General features: G+C 42.6%; 1 protein-coding gene across 1 annotated transcript in view; it reads left to right on the forward strand.

The window, feature by feature from the left end:
• LOC126176238 (uncharacterized) overlaps positions 1-16,925 on the forward strand; it is a 400,926-nt gene that overhangs the window by 63,500 nt on the left and 320,501 nt on the right. The window contains exon 3 of the mRNA XM_049923383.1: positions 3,804-3,947. Coding sequence (XP_049779340.1) covers positions 3,804-3,947 — 144 coding nt within the window. The remainder of the gene's footprint in view (positions 1-3,803; positions 3,948-16,925) is intronic.

Genomic DNA, 16,925 nt, shown 5'->3' on the forward strand with positions numbered 1-16,925 from the left:
AGTCACCTCGGTGGAGCGCCCGTGTCCCAGTCCCAGATATATCAAAAACCAGTTGTTGAAGTGTTGCATGATGAAGAGTTGCATCCATAGCATTACACGTTAACTCAACGCCATCGGCCAGAAGACCGCGTCCGGCGAGTACAGTTTAGTGAATGGCTTTTGCACCAACCGGAAGATAGCGAACATTTTAAAATAACTTGATATGGAATGACCACTCTAGCTTCACTCATGAAGGTATTTTCAACTTCCACAACGGCCATTATTGGCCGGAGCACAACCCACATTCACCCATGAACGTGAGTTTCGGGCACGCTTTGGCATAAACCTGTAGGCTCGAGTCGTGGGAAGAGTGCTTTTGGGCCCTTACGTATTGCCGGACAAGCTGAATGTGCCACTGTATCGCACATTTTTTGCAATACTTTGCTTTAGGCTCTAGAAAATGTTTCACTTTGCGACAGCTATGGTTTCAGCATGATGATGCATCGCCACACTTTGGAATGAATGTGGGTAACGATTTAAGTGGAGCGCTTCCAGGGAAATGGATTGGTCGTGGAGGTCCAATGTTCTGTCCTCCACGTTCCCCCGACCTTGATCCACAAGATTTTTATTTGTGGGGACTCTTAAAGGAACACATTTATAGCAGTCCACCAATTGATATACAAGACCTAATAGCCCGGGTGCATGCCGATTCGGCAATTGTAGATGCAGGTTTGTTGCGTAGGGTGCAGGAAAGTATGATCCAGCGAATGGCGAAGTGTTTGCATATGCAAGGTGGTCGCCCTGAACATCTTCTCTAAAGTGAACGTACTGACGCTGTGAAGGTAACTTTGGACGTCACACCTAAGAATGGAATTACGTTGAGTAGCTCAATTTGCAATGTAGTGTAGCCTACCTATGGTGTTTTTTGTACTTCACTGGATACAAACGATGTTACTATATCCACTAGTCTTTTCTTTTGGCTTTATTAGTATCGTGGACAAAACAAAGTGGTCGGTTACGTCTGTAAGAAATTCATGTTATGTCTTAATTCTTAAATAAAGGTAAAAGTAACAGAAAGAAATACACAAGATACCACATTGTGAAGATGTAAACTGGATACAGTTTATGCTTTAACTGAAAATAAAAAGTTTCACGCGAAGCCACTCGAACATCGGCGAATCTGCATACCGTTCCCCCCAGCGCTGTCTCGTCTCACTGAGCTAATGAGACAGCTATGGCACAGCGCAGAGTTCATGCTATCTGTTCCTGGGGACGATGCAAGCAGTTACAGCGTTGTCAGAGTCTCGTTTTTTAAATCACATTTCTATTAAACCTATTGGAGGGACTAGATTTTATGAAGTACACTTTTGAGTTGAAATGGGATGAGGAATCGCATACTACTGTTAAGTGTGGCATTTCTTCTTCACCCTGTATAAGTCGATGTATGTATGGAGACTGAGCGTTTGACGCCATTACATTTTGGATGCGGTACTGGAATATGTTCGCTATAGACAGAGAGTCCCGATACACATTCTGTTGTGGATGTATTCCCACGCTGGCATCCGCCATAATGGGGAAGTTGACGTCTTAACGAAACAAGCTGCATCTACAAAAACTGAAATTACCGTATACGTATTTCTTACGTGAAGTTAAGAGCCATGGAATGCAGAAGTGGTGAGAGATGTGGAATGTGTCCCAAATAAACGGAAAATGGATACCATGCGGCATTATAACCTGAAATTTCTGGAATACCTTGGTTTACAGGGAAACATTTGGACTGATCTACGATTTCCGCCATCGTTCGATTCCGCTTTAAACATGCCTCGTTTGCTGTACAGTTGTGTAGAGTCAGTACTTATGGTTCCCCTGAATGTGAGTGTGATTCTGAGTCAGAAGCTGATGTAAGCTACGTCTTATTTCCGTGTCCGAAATTTGACAATTAACGATCGGAATATTTGAAGACTTTGGTGAGTACGGCTTACTCCCTCCGTCAATCAACGTCTTCTCTTTTGTTTTCTTAAGACATTCGCCTTTATAAAGTGACTGTGAATTTCGCGAAGAGTATAAGGGAAAATCTGTAGGTTTTTATAGTATCCATATTTTAATTGATCTGTGTCTCTTAATTATTAAATATAAAAATGGTGTGAATTGAAAACACAAAAATGTCTACTTTACTTGTCATATTATTTGTTCAGTTCTGCAAATATGCAGTTTATCAGTAGATTTATGTGTTTCACGTAAACATGTGTTTTCGATGGCTAAATACACTACTGGCCATTAAAATTCCTACACCAAGAAGAAATGCATATGATAAACGGGTATTCATTGGACAAATATATTATACTAGAACTAACATGTGAGTACATTTTCATGCAATTTGGGTGCATAGATCCTGAGAAATCAGTACCCAGAACAACCACCTCTGGCCGCAATAACGGCCTTGATACGCCTGGGCATTGAGTTAGACAGAGCTTGGATGGCGTATACAGGTACAGCTGCCCATGCAGCTTCAACACGATACCACAGTTCATCAAGAGTAGTGACTGGCGTATTGTGACGAGCCAGTTGCTCGGCCACCATTGACCAGACGTTCTCAATTGGTGAGAGAGCTGGAGAATGTGCTGGCTAGGGCAGCATTCGAACATTTTCTGTATCCAGAAAGGCCCGTACAGGACCTGCACCATGCGGTCGTGCATTATCCTTCTGAAATGTAGGGTTTCGCAGGGATCGAATGAAGGGTAGAGCCACAGGTCGTAACACATCTGAAATGTAACGTTTACTATTCAAAGTGCCGTCAATGCTAACAAGATGTGACCGAGACGTGTAACGAGTGGCACTTCATACTATCACACCGGGTGATACGCCAGTATGGCGATGACGAATACACGCTTCCAATGTGCGTTCACCGCGATGTCGCCAAACACGAATGCGACCATCATGATGCTGTAAACAGAACGTGGATTCATCCGAAAAAATGGCGTTTTGCCATTCGCGCACCCAGGTTCGTCGTTGAGTGCACCATCGCAGGCGCTCCTGTCTGTGATGCAGCGTCAAGGGTAACCGCAGCCATGGTCTCCGAGCTGATAGTCCATGCTGCTGCAAACGTCGTCGAGCTGTTCGTGCAGATGGTTGTTGTCTTGCAAATGTCCCCCTCTGTTGACTCAGGGATCGAGACGTGGCTGCTCGATCCGTTACAGCCATGTGGATAAGAAGCCTGTGATCTCCACTACTAGTGATACGAGGCCGTTGGGATGCAGCACGGCGTTCCGTATTACCCTCCTGAACCCACCGATTCCATATTCTGCTAACAGTCATTAGATCTCGACCAACGCGAGCAGCACTGTCGCGATATGATAAACCGTAACCGCGATAGGCTACAATCCGACCTTTTTCAAAGTCGGAAACGTGATGGTACGCATTTCTCTTCCTTACACGAGGCATCACAACAACGTTTCACCAGGCAACGCCGGTCAACTGCTGTTTGTGTATGACAAATCGGTTGGAAACTTTCCTCATGTCAGCACGTTGTAGGTGCCGCCACCGGCACCAACCTTGTGTGAATGCTCAGAAAAGCTAATCATTTGCATATCACAGCATCTTCTTCCTGTCGGTTAAATTTCGCGTCTGTAGCACGTCATCTTCGTGGTGTAGCAATTTTATGGCCAGTAGTGTAGAGTACAAACTCTGGAGACCAAATAACACAAAACAAGACAAAAAGGGACGTGGAGTTGTGCTCCAGAACCTAGGTTGCATTGTGGCCAGCGCGAAGCTGTTGGTGTGTAGAGGCGACGCAGCTGACGCGGCGCGTCCTGGTCTCGTTGCAGGAGCTGGACTCGCGCATCAGCTCGATGACGATCGCTGACGTGAGCCCACGCTTCGCCGTCAAGCGCATCATCCTGCTGTACGAGAACTCGCAGTTCCGAGAGGCGGCCAACTTCATCAACAGGCTCAGCCACTCCACGTTCAAGGTCAGTGTGCCACCGGCTTCCTGCTGCCTCGCTGCCGTCCTGCGAATGTAGGCCTGGATGTCGAGGTGTGTGTGTGTGTGTGTGTGTGTGTGTGTGTGAGAGAGAGAGAGAGAGAGAGAGAGAGAGAGAGAGAGACGAGAACGGTAAGGCGGCGACGACGAGGAACCGGTTCCAGTAGCCGGCTCCTCTTTACTGCGATGGCACTGCCCGTTACACTGCTGAGACTCGTTTCAGATCTTGTTACACGTCTAAATCACAACTTTGTAGAGACTAACCAGTTACACTGTGTATTCCGACATATACCCTCCCACCAAAAAATCCCGTCTGTTTTGTTTTGTCAGCCGTCTTGTTTTCCTAGTCTATAAACAGTGCCAGTGAAAGTTATAAAGAGCAGTTTTTCACAGTGAAGATAATGGGGAAACCAGAAAAAATTTACAAACTGTAAAAAGAAAGCAAGTTTATCGCAAAACATAAAAAAACAGGAAAACCACAGCAAGTGGTAACAAGAAAGGAGATAAAAGCTACTCTTGCCTCTTAAACTTCAGCGAAATATGTCTGAGTAGAGAACAAAAAGAAAAAAAAAATATGTTTTGCTCAAGGCGGACTCCGTCCGAAAACAAATTTATTTTGTTTTCTCCTTGTTCATCACTCTACCCGTTGAAAAGTATCCGGACACCTGTTAGTTTACATTAATACCCTCCGCCTTTGTGACGGCTTGAGCTCTGCTGGTAACAGTTTCAGTGGGGAATCTGAATGTCTGTGGACTATTGGTAGCCCATTCTTCCTCAAGAACTGAAGCAGGGAAAGTAGTAATGTCGGAATTGGGTTCTGGAGCGAAGACGACGTTCTAATTCATCCCCAAGTTGAACCATTGGATTCAGGTCGGCAACCTGGGCAGGTTGGTCCATTTCAAGAATGTTTTTGTCTACAAACAGTTGCCTCACAGATGCTGAAAAATGACGAAGTGCGTCGTCAAGCTGTCACCATCTCCGAACTATTTCTGTGTTGTACGCAGCAAACAATGCTGTAACATGTGTTCATATTCGTCCGCATTCACCGTTTCCTTAAGACAATAAGGATACCACACCCTGGCCACAGAAAACACCAACATACCGTAGTAGCACCTCCTCATCTACATCTATATGTCTACACTGAAATTCACACCTAAGGGCCTGCCAAAGAGTTCGTCGAACCACCTTTAGACCATTTCTCAATCTTTCCATTCTCTCCGTGGGAAAAATTAACGGTTAAATCTTTCTGTATGAGCTCTGATTTCTCTTCTTGTATTACGATGATCGTTCTCCCTTTGCAACTTGGCGGCAATAAAATATTTTCGCATTCAGAGCAGGAAGTTGGTGAATGAAATTTCAATGATCTTGCAGCAGCAAAAACCGCCTTTGTTTTAAAGATTGACACCCAAATTCTCTTATCATATCCGTGACACTCTTTCCCCTATTTCACGATAGTTTCATTATTGTAATTTTTTGACGTCCTCCGTCAATACTATTTGGTAAGGATGCCACACTGAACAGCAGTATCCTAACAAAAGACGGACAAGCGTACTGTAAGCAGTCTCTTTAGTAGACCTGCTGTATCTTCTAAGACTTCTGCCAACAAAACGCAGACTTTGATTTGCCTTCCCCACAAAAATATCTATATGACTTCCTCAATTTAAGTTGTCCGTACTTGTAATTCCTAAGTATTTCCTTCAACTGACAGCCCTAAAATTTGTGTAATTTATCGCGTGACTGCAGTTTAACGACTTTCTTTTCTTATTCACGTCGAAGACCTCATACTTTTCCTTATCCAGAGAGAGTCGCCACTTTTCACACCATACACATATAGTGTCAAAGTTATTTTGCAATTAGTTTTGATCTTCTGCATCTTCATCATACTCCGCAAGCCACCTAGTACTGTGAGAAGGAGGGTAATTCTGATACCACTAACTGATCTCCCCTATCCTGATCCACACGCGAATGGCGCGTCGGAGCAACGACTGTTGGTAAACCTCTGTACAGCTCTAATACTCTAGTTTTCTCATCGTGGTCATTAATGAGGTGAATGTGGGAGGAACTAATGTGTTTCTGACCCTACCCGGAAAGTGCTCTTTCAAAATTTTAGTCATAAACCTCTCCGTGATTCTCAGCGCCATTCTTGTACAGTCTGCCACCAAAGTTTGCAACGCTCTCGCGCCGACCAAACGATTCCGCGACAAAACGCGCCGCTCTTCGTTGGATATTCTCTCTATCTCGTTTATCAGTCTTACCTGGTAACGGTCCCAGAGTAATGAAACATAAGAATCGGTCGAACAAGCGCCTTGTAAGCCACTTCTTTATATTTCCTTAAAATACTTCCTATGAATCTAGCTGATATCTATTTTCTCTACTATTTGTAATATGTGGTGATTCCACTTAAGGTTGCTATGGATAGTTACTCCTAAATATATTACGATAGCTACTGTTTCCAGCAATTTGTCATCAATAGTATAGTTACGCAATTGTTGATTTCTTTTCCTATATAAGCGCAATATGTCACATTTATTTACTCTCAGGGTCAACTGCCACAGCCTGCACCATTCATCAATCTTCTGTAGGTCATTCTGCGAATTGATACAGTTTTCTGCGTTGCTATTTTCTTATAGACAAACCGCATCATCTGCGAACAGTCTTAAAGAGCGTCCGACGCTTTCTACTAGATCATTTATATACATTGTAAACACTAACTATACTACTGCACTTTCTTGGGATACTTCAAAATTACCTTTACATCTGTCGATTTTATTCCGTTAAGAAAGACGTGTCGGATTCTATCTGGCGGGAAGTCTTGAGTCATTCTCAAGTCTGGTCCGATGTGCGATTAGCTCTTACTTTTTTCATTAAACGGCAGTGCGGGACGGTGTCAAATGCCTTCATGAAGTCAAAGAACACCGCATCAAACCGGCCGCCGTTGTCTACAGCGCTATGAATCTCATGAAAGAACAAAGGGAGCTGAGTTTCGCAGGAGCTCTGCTTGCGGAATCAACGTTGATTTTTACAGAGGGGATTTTCGCTGTCTAAAAACGGCATAATCCCTGCCCACAAAACATTTTCCATGATTCTACAACAGACTGAGGTCAGCGATATAGGGCTGTAATTGTGTGCATACGTCCCACGGTCCTTCTTGAAAACGGGAATGGCCTGCGCTTTTTTCCAATCGCTAATTACCCTTCGTTGCTGCAGTGACCTAGACAAACTGTTAATAGAAGGGCAGCAAGTTCTTTCGCACGATCTTTGTAGAATTTTATAGATATCTCATGCGGTGCTAATGTCTTCCCACTACCAAACGATGTAGTTGGTTTTCCATTCCGCATTTGTTTGTCTCAATATCTGCCGCTTCGAAGTTAGTACGATGATTGAAAGTAGGGACTGTGTTACGATCTTCCGAGGTGATTCGGAAGACCGAATTAAGTATTTCGGCCTTCTCTCTGTTATCTTCCGTTTCGGTGCCAGTATGGTCACCCAGTAAATAAATACAGCATTACGAACCGCTTACTGATTTTACAAAAGACCAAAACCTCTTGGGGTTTATACTCAGATTGGTTGCTAAAATATTATTTCCAAAGTCACTGAATGCCACTCTTATACTCTCATTACTCTAATTTTCGCTCCGTACAGCTATTGTTCGTCTGCTTGGTTTTGACTTCTCTTTGTTTACGCAGCAGTTTTCTAGCACTGCTATTAAATCACGGTGGGTCTTTCTCAATCCTTAAGACCTTCCTTGGAACGTACTTGTCTAAGGCATACTGAACGATGCTTTTGAATTTTTTCCATTTGTGCACTACACCTACGTCATCAGAACTTAGCATTCAGATACTCCGCATCTGGTATCCTGTCACTGTTGCTAAGCAAAAATATTTTCATACTCCTACGTTTCTCAACATTTCTGGTAAAACCAGTAGTCATAGTTGCTATCACAGCCTTATGATCACTGATATTTTCCTCTGTGTTAACTGATTCGATAAGTTCAGAGCTAATGCTGAGATATTTCCTTTGAAATGGCACCGCCTATTTCCTTTCCCAACTTTGCACAATTCGAGCTTGTGCTACGTCTCTAATGACCTCGATGTTGACGGGACATTAAATCCAGTCTTCCTTCCTTCCTTCCTTCAAGCTCAAGGCTGTTGGTTGTTTGGAGATCTAAGACGTTACCTTCACAAATTGGCTCTCTATCTGCTCAAAGTAATTTTCGGACAAGGCATTCAAAAAAATGTCTCACGATTCCCTGTCTGTGTCATCAGTTTTGATAGCATGATCCTCCCAAACTGCACCTGACTAGTTTACTACACTGCAGAAGACAGCATCACCTGCAAGCAATCTAAGAGGGTTGCGCAGTTTGTCTCCTAAATCTTTTATGTAGATTAGTAATAGCAGAGAGGCTATAACACTTACCTAGGAACACCAGATACCTCTTCTGCTTTAATCGGTGATTTTGGGTCGGTTACTACTTACTGTGACCTTTCTGACAGGAAATCACGAAACCAGTCGCACAACTGAAGTGATAGTCCTCAGGAATGTAATCTGATTAGTAGTCGCTTGTGAGGAACAGTGTCAAAAACTTTCGGGAATTCTAGTAATAAGGAATCGATGTGAAATCCTCTGACGATAGCATTCATTACTTCGTGCGCATAAAGAGCTAGTTGCATTTTACAACAACGATATTTTCTGAATCCGTGGTGACTATATGTCAATAGATCGTTACCTTCGAGGTAATTATATGTTCCAAAATCCTACTACAAATCGACGCCGGTGATGTGGGTCTATAATTCATTGGATAACTTCTATCTCCTTTCTCCAGTATTTTTTTTTTTAATTTGTGGTAAGTTCTTATGGGACCAAAGTACTGACGTCATCGGTCCCTAAGCTTACACAGTGCTTAATCTAACTTAAACTAACTTACATTAAGGACGACACACACACCCATGCACGAGGGAGGACTCGAACCTCCGATAGGGGGAGTATAGGTGTTAACTGTGCAATTTTCCAGTCTTTTGATACGGATCTTTCGCCGAGAGAATGGTTGTTTGTGATTGCTAAGTGAAGGACCATTGTGCCAGAATTCTTTGAAGGAAACCTAATTGGTGTACTATCTAGACCGGAGGTGATTTAAGCTGCTTCGCTACACCACGGATATCTACGTCTAAGTTACTCGTGTTAGCATCGCTCTTGATTGGAATTCCGGAATACACATACTTTGACCTCTTTGGCGAACGAATTTTGGAAAACGGTATTCAGTAACTCCGCTTTAGTGGTGTTGTCATCAGTAATATTACCATTGGTATTGCGCAGTGAACGTATCGATCGTGTCTTGCCGTTGATGTACTTTACATTCGACTATAATCTCTATAGATTTTCTGTCAGATATGGAGACAGAGTTTCATTGTGGAAGCTATTAAAAGCATTCATTGTGGAAGCTATTGAAACCATCTCTCATTGACCTCCATGCTAAGTTTCGAGGTACAGTAAAACATATCCGATCTTGGAGATTTTGTGTTCTTTTAAATTTGACACGCTTTTATCGTCGCACTGCAGTAGCACTCTCGCCTGTTTTGTGTAACATAGGGATACAGAACACACCGTTATTAATTTATTCGGTATAAGCCTCCCAATCGCCACAGATGCTATTTATTTGAGTGTCAGATAACGTTCTCCAGGCAAAACCCAAACCCAAGCCGTTCCTGCAGACTACCACAGGGTACAGCATGATTCATCACTCCAAATCAGTTGTGTCCGGTCATATACTGCCCAGTGACGTCGCTCTTCAGACCATTTCAGGCATTGCTTAGCATGGTCAGTGGCAATTTGTGGCTTAAGAGGATCTGCTTGTCCATCACACCCCATCCATTTTAACTCCCTACGTTCAGTCATTGTCCTAGCTGGACTGTTACTAACACTTCCTTGCGCTGTTTTCATATGATTTTTTTTTACAATCAGCCTCCTTAATGCTCGACGCTCTTCAGTTCGTGAGGTCTACCTGGTCACGGTTTAGCTGTTGTTGTTCCTTCTCCTTTCCAGTTCACAATCACATCACAAACAGTGTCCTATGCACACTCATACTAGGCTGTTCACCCGAGACTTATTTCGTCATACAATACGTCTGGAGAAATTGAAGAATCACACATCACCAACAGTCGACTTGCGCAGTTTTGAAAGGGTTCAGTTGTTCCTAATGTATTTGTTACTCAGGTGACAACTAATGACTTGTCCATGCTCGAAGTCACTGAGCTCTGCTCACCGATCCATTCTGATGTTACTCCTTCTCTAGTGACAGCACAACACTCTCCGCTTCCTTTTATGAGGGTGGTTTCGCCTGTCGTGACATATAGTGGTCAGTTGCGCATTACATAGGAGTGTGATGATACTTTTGATTATTTAGTGTATTTAAGATTGGACGTAGCGATTCTGACAGGTGTGGATCCACGGTATCGTTCTGAAGAGGATCATAGTTTCTTTCTCTCTGCATTTCCCTCTCCCCTGAACACAAACTGCCGTCAGGCAGACGTGTGGGAGATTCCAAGGTTTTAGTATTGCGAGGGGACTTCAAAAAATAAGAAAGAACAGTGATGTAGCAGGAGAATATCTAAAGTGTAAGACGAAGTAGAGCTGCAATAGAGTGTGGTAGAAGAGGTGGAGATGGCCGATGAGGGAGAAACAACAGATACTGCATTATATTTGGAGTTTAACAGAACATCGAAAAGTCTGTGATCATACATCTCATTATTTATCGACGATATAACTGCAACCAAAGTCAGTCGGAACTAGTAGTAGTATTTAACATGATTTCGATAACTATTAAACTTTTCGTCGTGTTTCCAGAATAATGATATCATCACAGTATCGAAGAAGACAAGTGTGCCGCGCGGGGTAGCCGCGTGATCTAAGGCGCCGCCGGCCGGAGTGACCGAGCGGTTCTAGGAGCTACAGTCTGGAACCGCGCGACCGCTACGGTCGCAGGTTCGAATCCTGCCTCGGGCATGGATGTGTGTGATGTCCTTAGGTTAGTTAGGTTTAAGTAGTTCTAAGTTCTGGGGGACTGATGACCACAGCAGTTAAGTCCCATAGTGCTCAGAGCCATTTGAACCATCTAAGGCGCCTTGTCACGGTCCGCGCGGCTCCCCTCGTCGGGAGTTCGAGTCCTTCCACGGGCAGTGGTGTGCGTGTTGTCCTTAGCATAAGTTAGATTAAGTAGAGTGTAAGCTTAGGGCCCGATGACCTCAGCAGTTTGGTCCCATAAGACCTTAGCACAAATTTCCAAGCCAAATGTGGATACATACGAAAAACTCACAATCATTCCGAAATCTAATATTTTTAAGTGATGGCTAGAGTAATAGGTACACAGAAAAGCAAACAGTGTAATTTCGTGTCAGAAAACTTAAACGTACCATTGAACAATTCGTACATTTCTCCTAGCAACAGATAGGGCATTAATGAAAACTTTGGGTAGTTTTATCGCTTTTGACAAAGTAACGTGGCATACAATGTTTGAAATAATGAACCACAGAGTAAAATTATTAAATTAGAACATCTAGAAAAACCTAGCGACTGCACTGAAACTGAAAGACCAAGAAAGCGAGTTTGTGTAAATGTGGTTATAAGGAAGGATTGCAAGTTATTGCCATTGTTCTTTAACTTTAACGTCGAAGTAGAACTGGCGAAAGTGAAATGAAATTTTAGATGGGTGTTAAAAGTACAAAGGCCATTGATACCATCGATAACGCCTGGAGAACATACACTCATTCTGGATGACAGGAAGGAAGAACTAGAGCTTCTGCTCAATGGAATGACTCCATAGTTCGTACATTATATCGAATAAGGATAAGGAGAGGTAACACAAACATAACGCAGATACCACAAAATAGAACATCGACTCGCTCTTAAAAACTGGGGAAGAGGCAAGAGCGGACGAAGTAAAAAGACTTTCCTTTTGAACTATCTCGCTAAAACTGTAATTTACCGAAACTGATGTAGTTAGGATAGTTTCGTAATCTGTCTGATTAAATTAAATAGCAAGATATGTTATGGCAGATAGCCGTTTACAAAAATCTCTTCCCGAAAAAGACTAGCTTTATTTTCTTACCAAAATATCGAAATGTTCCAGAAATTGTTAACGCTTTTACTTACAACCCTCCAGTATATATGGAACATTTCAGAGTTCCCGTACAATTCTTACGTACGTAAAACATACGATGACGTGGGTGACAAAAGAAAAATATTTAAGAAATAAGTCCAATCACAATTAAACTCAAAGACAACGTCACAAAAAGAAGCAGCTTCACTTAAATAATAAGATAATTAACAACAGAGTGGCAAGATGCTAGATCGTTCGATCATCAGAGACAGCATAAAACAATTCAGAGGAAATTTCATAACGGCCGCTCGACAAAAAAAACTATTTCTTAGGATGCTGACAATGTTGATTTTTTAAACAAAAAATACCATAATATTGTACTCTTTGTGCTATTTTGGCAGCTTATTTATTACTTAAAACATTAACTTATCGCAATGGCATGAGTACCCGCTTCCTTTGCTAATGTCTAGTCAGCTGCAGACATCGGAACAAGATGAGATCGCTAACAAGCATTCGAGAGTTTTTAGTACATAAAAATTTCGTAGAGAAAAATGTGACTCGAACAGAGTCGCTGGACCGCAATTAATTATTACAGAGATATAACAAACTGATGAGCACATATTTACAGTCGTATATTGAAGTAGTACGCCGTTTAGGTAGTAAGCTGACACGGAAGCCAAAGCAGAAACAGGCTTAGTTAGATATAAGAAAAATTTCTTTTAACCTGATTCATCTCAGTGTCACAAGAATTTTACAGTAACCAAACAAATGTACTACCTTCAGTCGACTATACAATGAAGCAGAGATGTAAACACTCAGCACATCTTACGTTACTGCTTGATTAGGTCGCTAAAATCAACAGATCACTTCTTGTAAAAATTATATTTGCTAACGCGTTTTATAGGATGTTCTGCTGATATTTTATTGGATAAATCCAGCGTCGGTCGTAAACATCGAAATCCTTTATTTTACAGATCGATTTCGCTCACTGTGTGACCATATTCAGTGCAAATTATTCGAACCTGGTAGGCCGATATCACAATAGTACAACATTTTCTATGAGTTGTAACATGTAGTGTGATGATTACTTCTAACAGGTATCTTACTATTACTTCATAAAATAATTTTTGAATTTACAGAGGAGGCTATTTTGTAACCTTAGCAGTCGACCTTAAAGTACGTTGTATCGCCAACTGCTAAGTTTACAAGATAGGTTCTTCTGTAAATTTAAAAATTATTGTGTGCAGTAAAAGTGAAGATATCTTTTGGAAGTAATCATTACGCTATATGTTACACTTCATAGAAAATGTTTTGCCATTATGATATGGGCCTACGAGGTTCGAACAATTTGCACTGAAGATGGTCACACAGTGACCGAAATCGATCTGTAAAATAAAGAATTTCAGTGTTTGCGGCGGATGCTGTCATTTATCCAAATAATATATTGACAATAACATAGTCGTGCTGCACACGGTTTCCAATGGAATTAGACATTAAGAAGTTCTGCTGATATGCTACACCCTAAACACTCCAGGAAATTTAATTTTTAACACCAAAAGGTCTGTTGATTTTAGCGACATAATCAAGCAGTCGTACAAGACGTGCTCAGAGTTTACATAATGGTCACAGGTTTCCTGCGCTACTTTGTGTCGCTACTACAGCAAGATGTACGCAAACACGATGTGCAGATATGGTCTAGTAGTGCCACCAAATATAAACGTTTTCTCATTATGTTCGCCATTCCTTTTAAGGAGAATATTACTAACGGACCCTTACCTCATAAATTATTCGACATTTATCGTTTTTATTTTATTTATTTACCTTTCGTTCTTTGCGACAAGTTTGGCGCTCGCAGGCCAATTCTCAACCATCATTCCTCTCATCAGACAGACCGCTGTCATCGCTGGTCGCAGCCAAATAGAGATAAATGTGATGAGACACAGAGAATAGACAGATTAATTCTAACAATAAACTAGAAATAGCAGCCAGTCACCGTTAGTACTAATGTTTATTAAAACCAAGTAGCACCGTTAGCGGTTTTGAACAAAAAAATGGCTCTGAGCACTATGGGACTTAACAGCTATGGTCATCAGTCCCCTAGAACTTATAACTACTTAAACCTAACTAACCTAAGGACATCACACAACACCCAGTCATCACGGTTTTGAACAAACAGATTCATCGTTAGATGGATGTTCACGTTTAAAATTATACATAGTGTATGCTCTACATGTGATGGTGGTTGATTTACGATGTGGTGCCCTACAACGATATAACGAAAGGAGCCTATTTGCTGCAAAAAATCTGAATGTCGTATGATACTTTCGCCTGAGATATCGCACGGGATGGTTCAGGCGCTTGTCGGAAAGGGTATTTTCCTTCGCGCACATTGGCCCCTTTTCTTGTGAATATGTGAGAAGTATGTCGTACATGTACTTGTGGAGTAGGTGAGTGAAATGGACGCGTGTACAGAACAGCGATATGTGTGTGTTGTGTGATGATGATGAGAGAAGGTAAAGGGGGAAACCTGGTGCCGCTGAGATGAACGTCGCCATCCAAAGGACGGATCACCATCGACAACGTCACACGAGTGACTGAAAAGGGACCTGGAATTTAACCCAGGGTATTAGCGTAAAGTCTGGTGATCAGGAACTTTATGCCACCACCTCCCCTCCCCTTGACATGCACTTACTGGCACCGAAAATTTCATCTACCATCAGGATCCGAACCAGCCTACCTCCAAGATGGGCGCCACCGCACAGCGTGCTTTAGCGATCTCAGTTGCGGAAGTGCTTTTCCACTCTGTCCTGGTATAAGAATAAATTAAAACAATATATACAACTTTCTAAGATAAGGAAAGAGTTAGTTTTGTGTTACATACATCGAAAATCCAAAAGCAGTGAACAGTGCAGGATTTTCGAAGTTGGTGACACAAAATTAACTCAATCCTTGTCTTAGAAAGTTGTATACGTTGTTTTTATTCATTTTATTGTCCACTTAGTGTAAATTAGACAATCAGTCTCCCATTAGTTATTATGATTTCGCTCATGAGGATATCTTCCGATTAAAGTACTTGCAATTGAAGATCGTTTACATGTTTTAGCCCTTCCTCTGGCAGGATATTAAGTTAATCTTCCACATATATAAAGCAGAAAGTATGTGTGCATGTCTGGCATCTCCTCTCAAACCCCTCAACCAATTTCTATCAAATTTCGCACAGAAACTGCAGGCCTCACAAGTATCAGCACTGTGGGGGTTTATAACTTCACAGCGCCAACATATGCGGAAATACAGGGAAAACTTTTTTTTCCACCCTGCAGTGTATAGGCTGCCTTGCATGACAGACACGTTGCGTGGGAACTGTATCAACCCACCAAATCAATCTGTTTTGCAGGGTAGCCTATATGTCAGGGAGCAAGAAATGGTTTTTCTGGGCCTTAACATGTAGCCTGTCCTGCATGACAGGCATGTTATGGAAGTAGTATCGGCCTGCTTTATTGAATCCTATTGCACCGGCCGCTGTGACCGAGCGGTTCTAGGCGCTTCAGTCTGGAACCACGCGACTGCTACGGTCGCAGTTTCGAATCCTACCTCAGGCATGGATGTGTGTGATGTTCATAGGTTAGTTTCAGTAGTTCTAAGTTCTATGGGACTGATGACCTCAGATGTTAAGTCCCATAGTGTTCAGAGCCATTTGAACCATTTTTGAATCATACTGTAGGGGCTGCAGACGCCGATGAGTATGGGAGGGGACAGGCTGAGGTAGGTTGAAGAGTATGGACAGAGTGATGGACAGGAGGAAATGGACAGAGAGAGAGAGGGGGGGGAGGAGGGTAGATGAAGAGAAAGAGAGAGTGGAGAGGAGGACACAGACATATAGAGTTGGGAAGGAAGATTCGGTGGACAGACAAAGGGAGGAAGAGGTGGGCATGGGAAAGGGTAGGAGGATGTGTGTTCAGTTTATGTGTCGAATGCACATATGAGTGAAGTTGTGGTGAAGAAGCTAGTAATTCAATGTTGTTGATATTTTCAGCTGTCTCTCCTCAGTTAGTAGGTTGGTTGGTTTGTGGGATTAAAGGGACCAGACCGCTATGGTCATCGGTCCCTCTCAGTTAGTACTTCAGTTCTACTTTGTCACGTAAACAATAAAACAATCGTGTTTTGCAACTGAATTTATTTGTTTTTACTAAATATGTTTTCTATATCCTGAAGATGCGTAGAATGAAAAGGCGACACGTGACTGGTTCACGCAATTAATTCAGTTGGAAAACACGTAATTTTTTACCTCTATGATAAAGCATAATTAATAATTCTACTCCAATTTTAAATAAACCTGTCTGCTTCTAGTAGACGAGTTGCCTATTTGTGGAAAGTGCTGTTGAAGGCAAGTTGGGGAGTTCAGGTGTCGAGCGGGTAAAAGCTGCGGAGTTGGTGTGATCCGAGCTACTTGTAAGTGTGAGATGCAGCAGCTGTGGTGAAGGGCAGCGTCTGTCTGCAGGGAAACTAGAGAGCTGGCAGGTGTCACCTCGGCAGCAGCTTCCCGCGTGTGTCTGCCGGACTTTCCCCCGGCGTTAAGTGGCGCGCCGTGCTCGCACGCGGTCCCCGGCCTCAGCGCTGCTGCTGCAGCTGACCCCCTGTTGTGTGAAGCGCCTGCTTTCACAGCCGCCGGCGTCAGACACCGCCATCCACTCTCCCCTTGTTTCTGGGCTTCGACATTCGTGACTTTCCTTATCTACTTGCAGCCTGAATAAGGAGCATTTTCTCATTTTACCTGTATCATTATCATCTTCATACACACTTGATGTTAGCGACAGTTTCAGAAAAGAAACAGGGGTTAGTGATCGTCATTTGTCACCATATCGACGATGTTTACTA

Source organism: Schistocerca cancellata, chromosome 3 (genome assembly GCF_023864275.1).
Source record: "Schistocerca cancellata isolate TAMUIC-IGC-003103 chromosome 3, iqSchCanc2.1, whole genome shotgun sequence".
Classification (NCBI taxonomy): domain Eukaryota; kingdom Metazoa; phylum Arthropoda; class Insecta; order Orthoptera; family Acrididae; genus Schistocerca; species Schistocerca cancellata.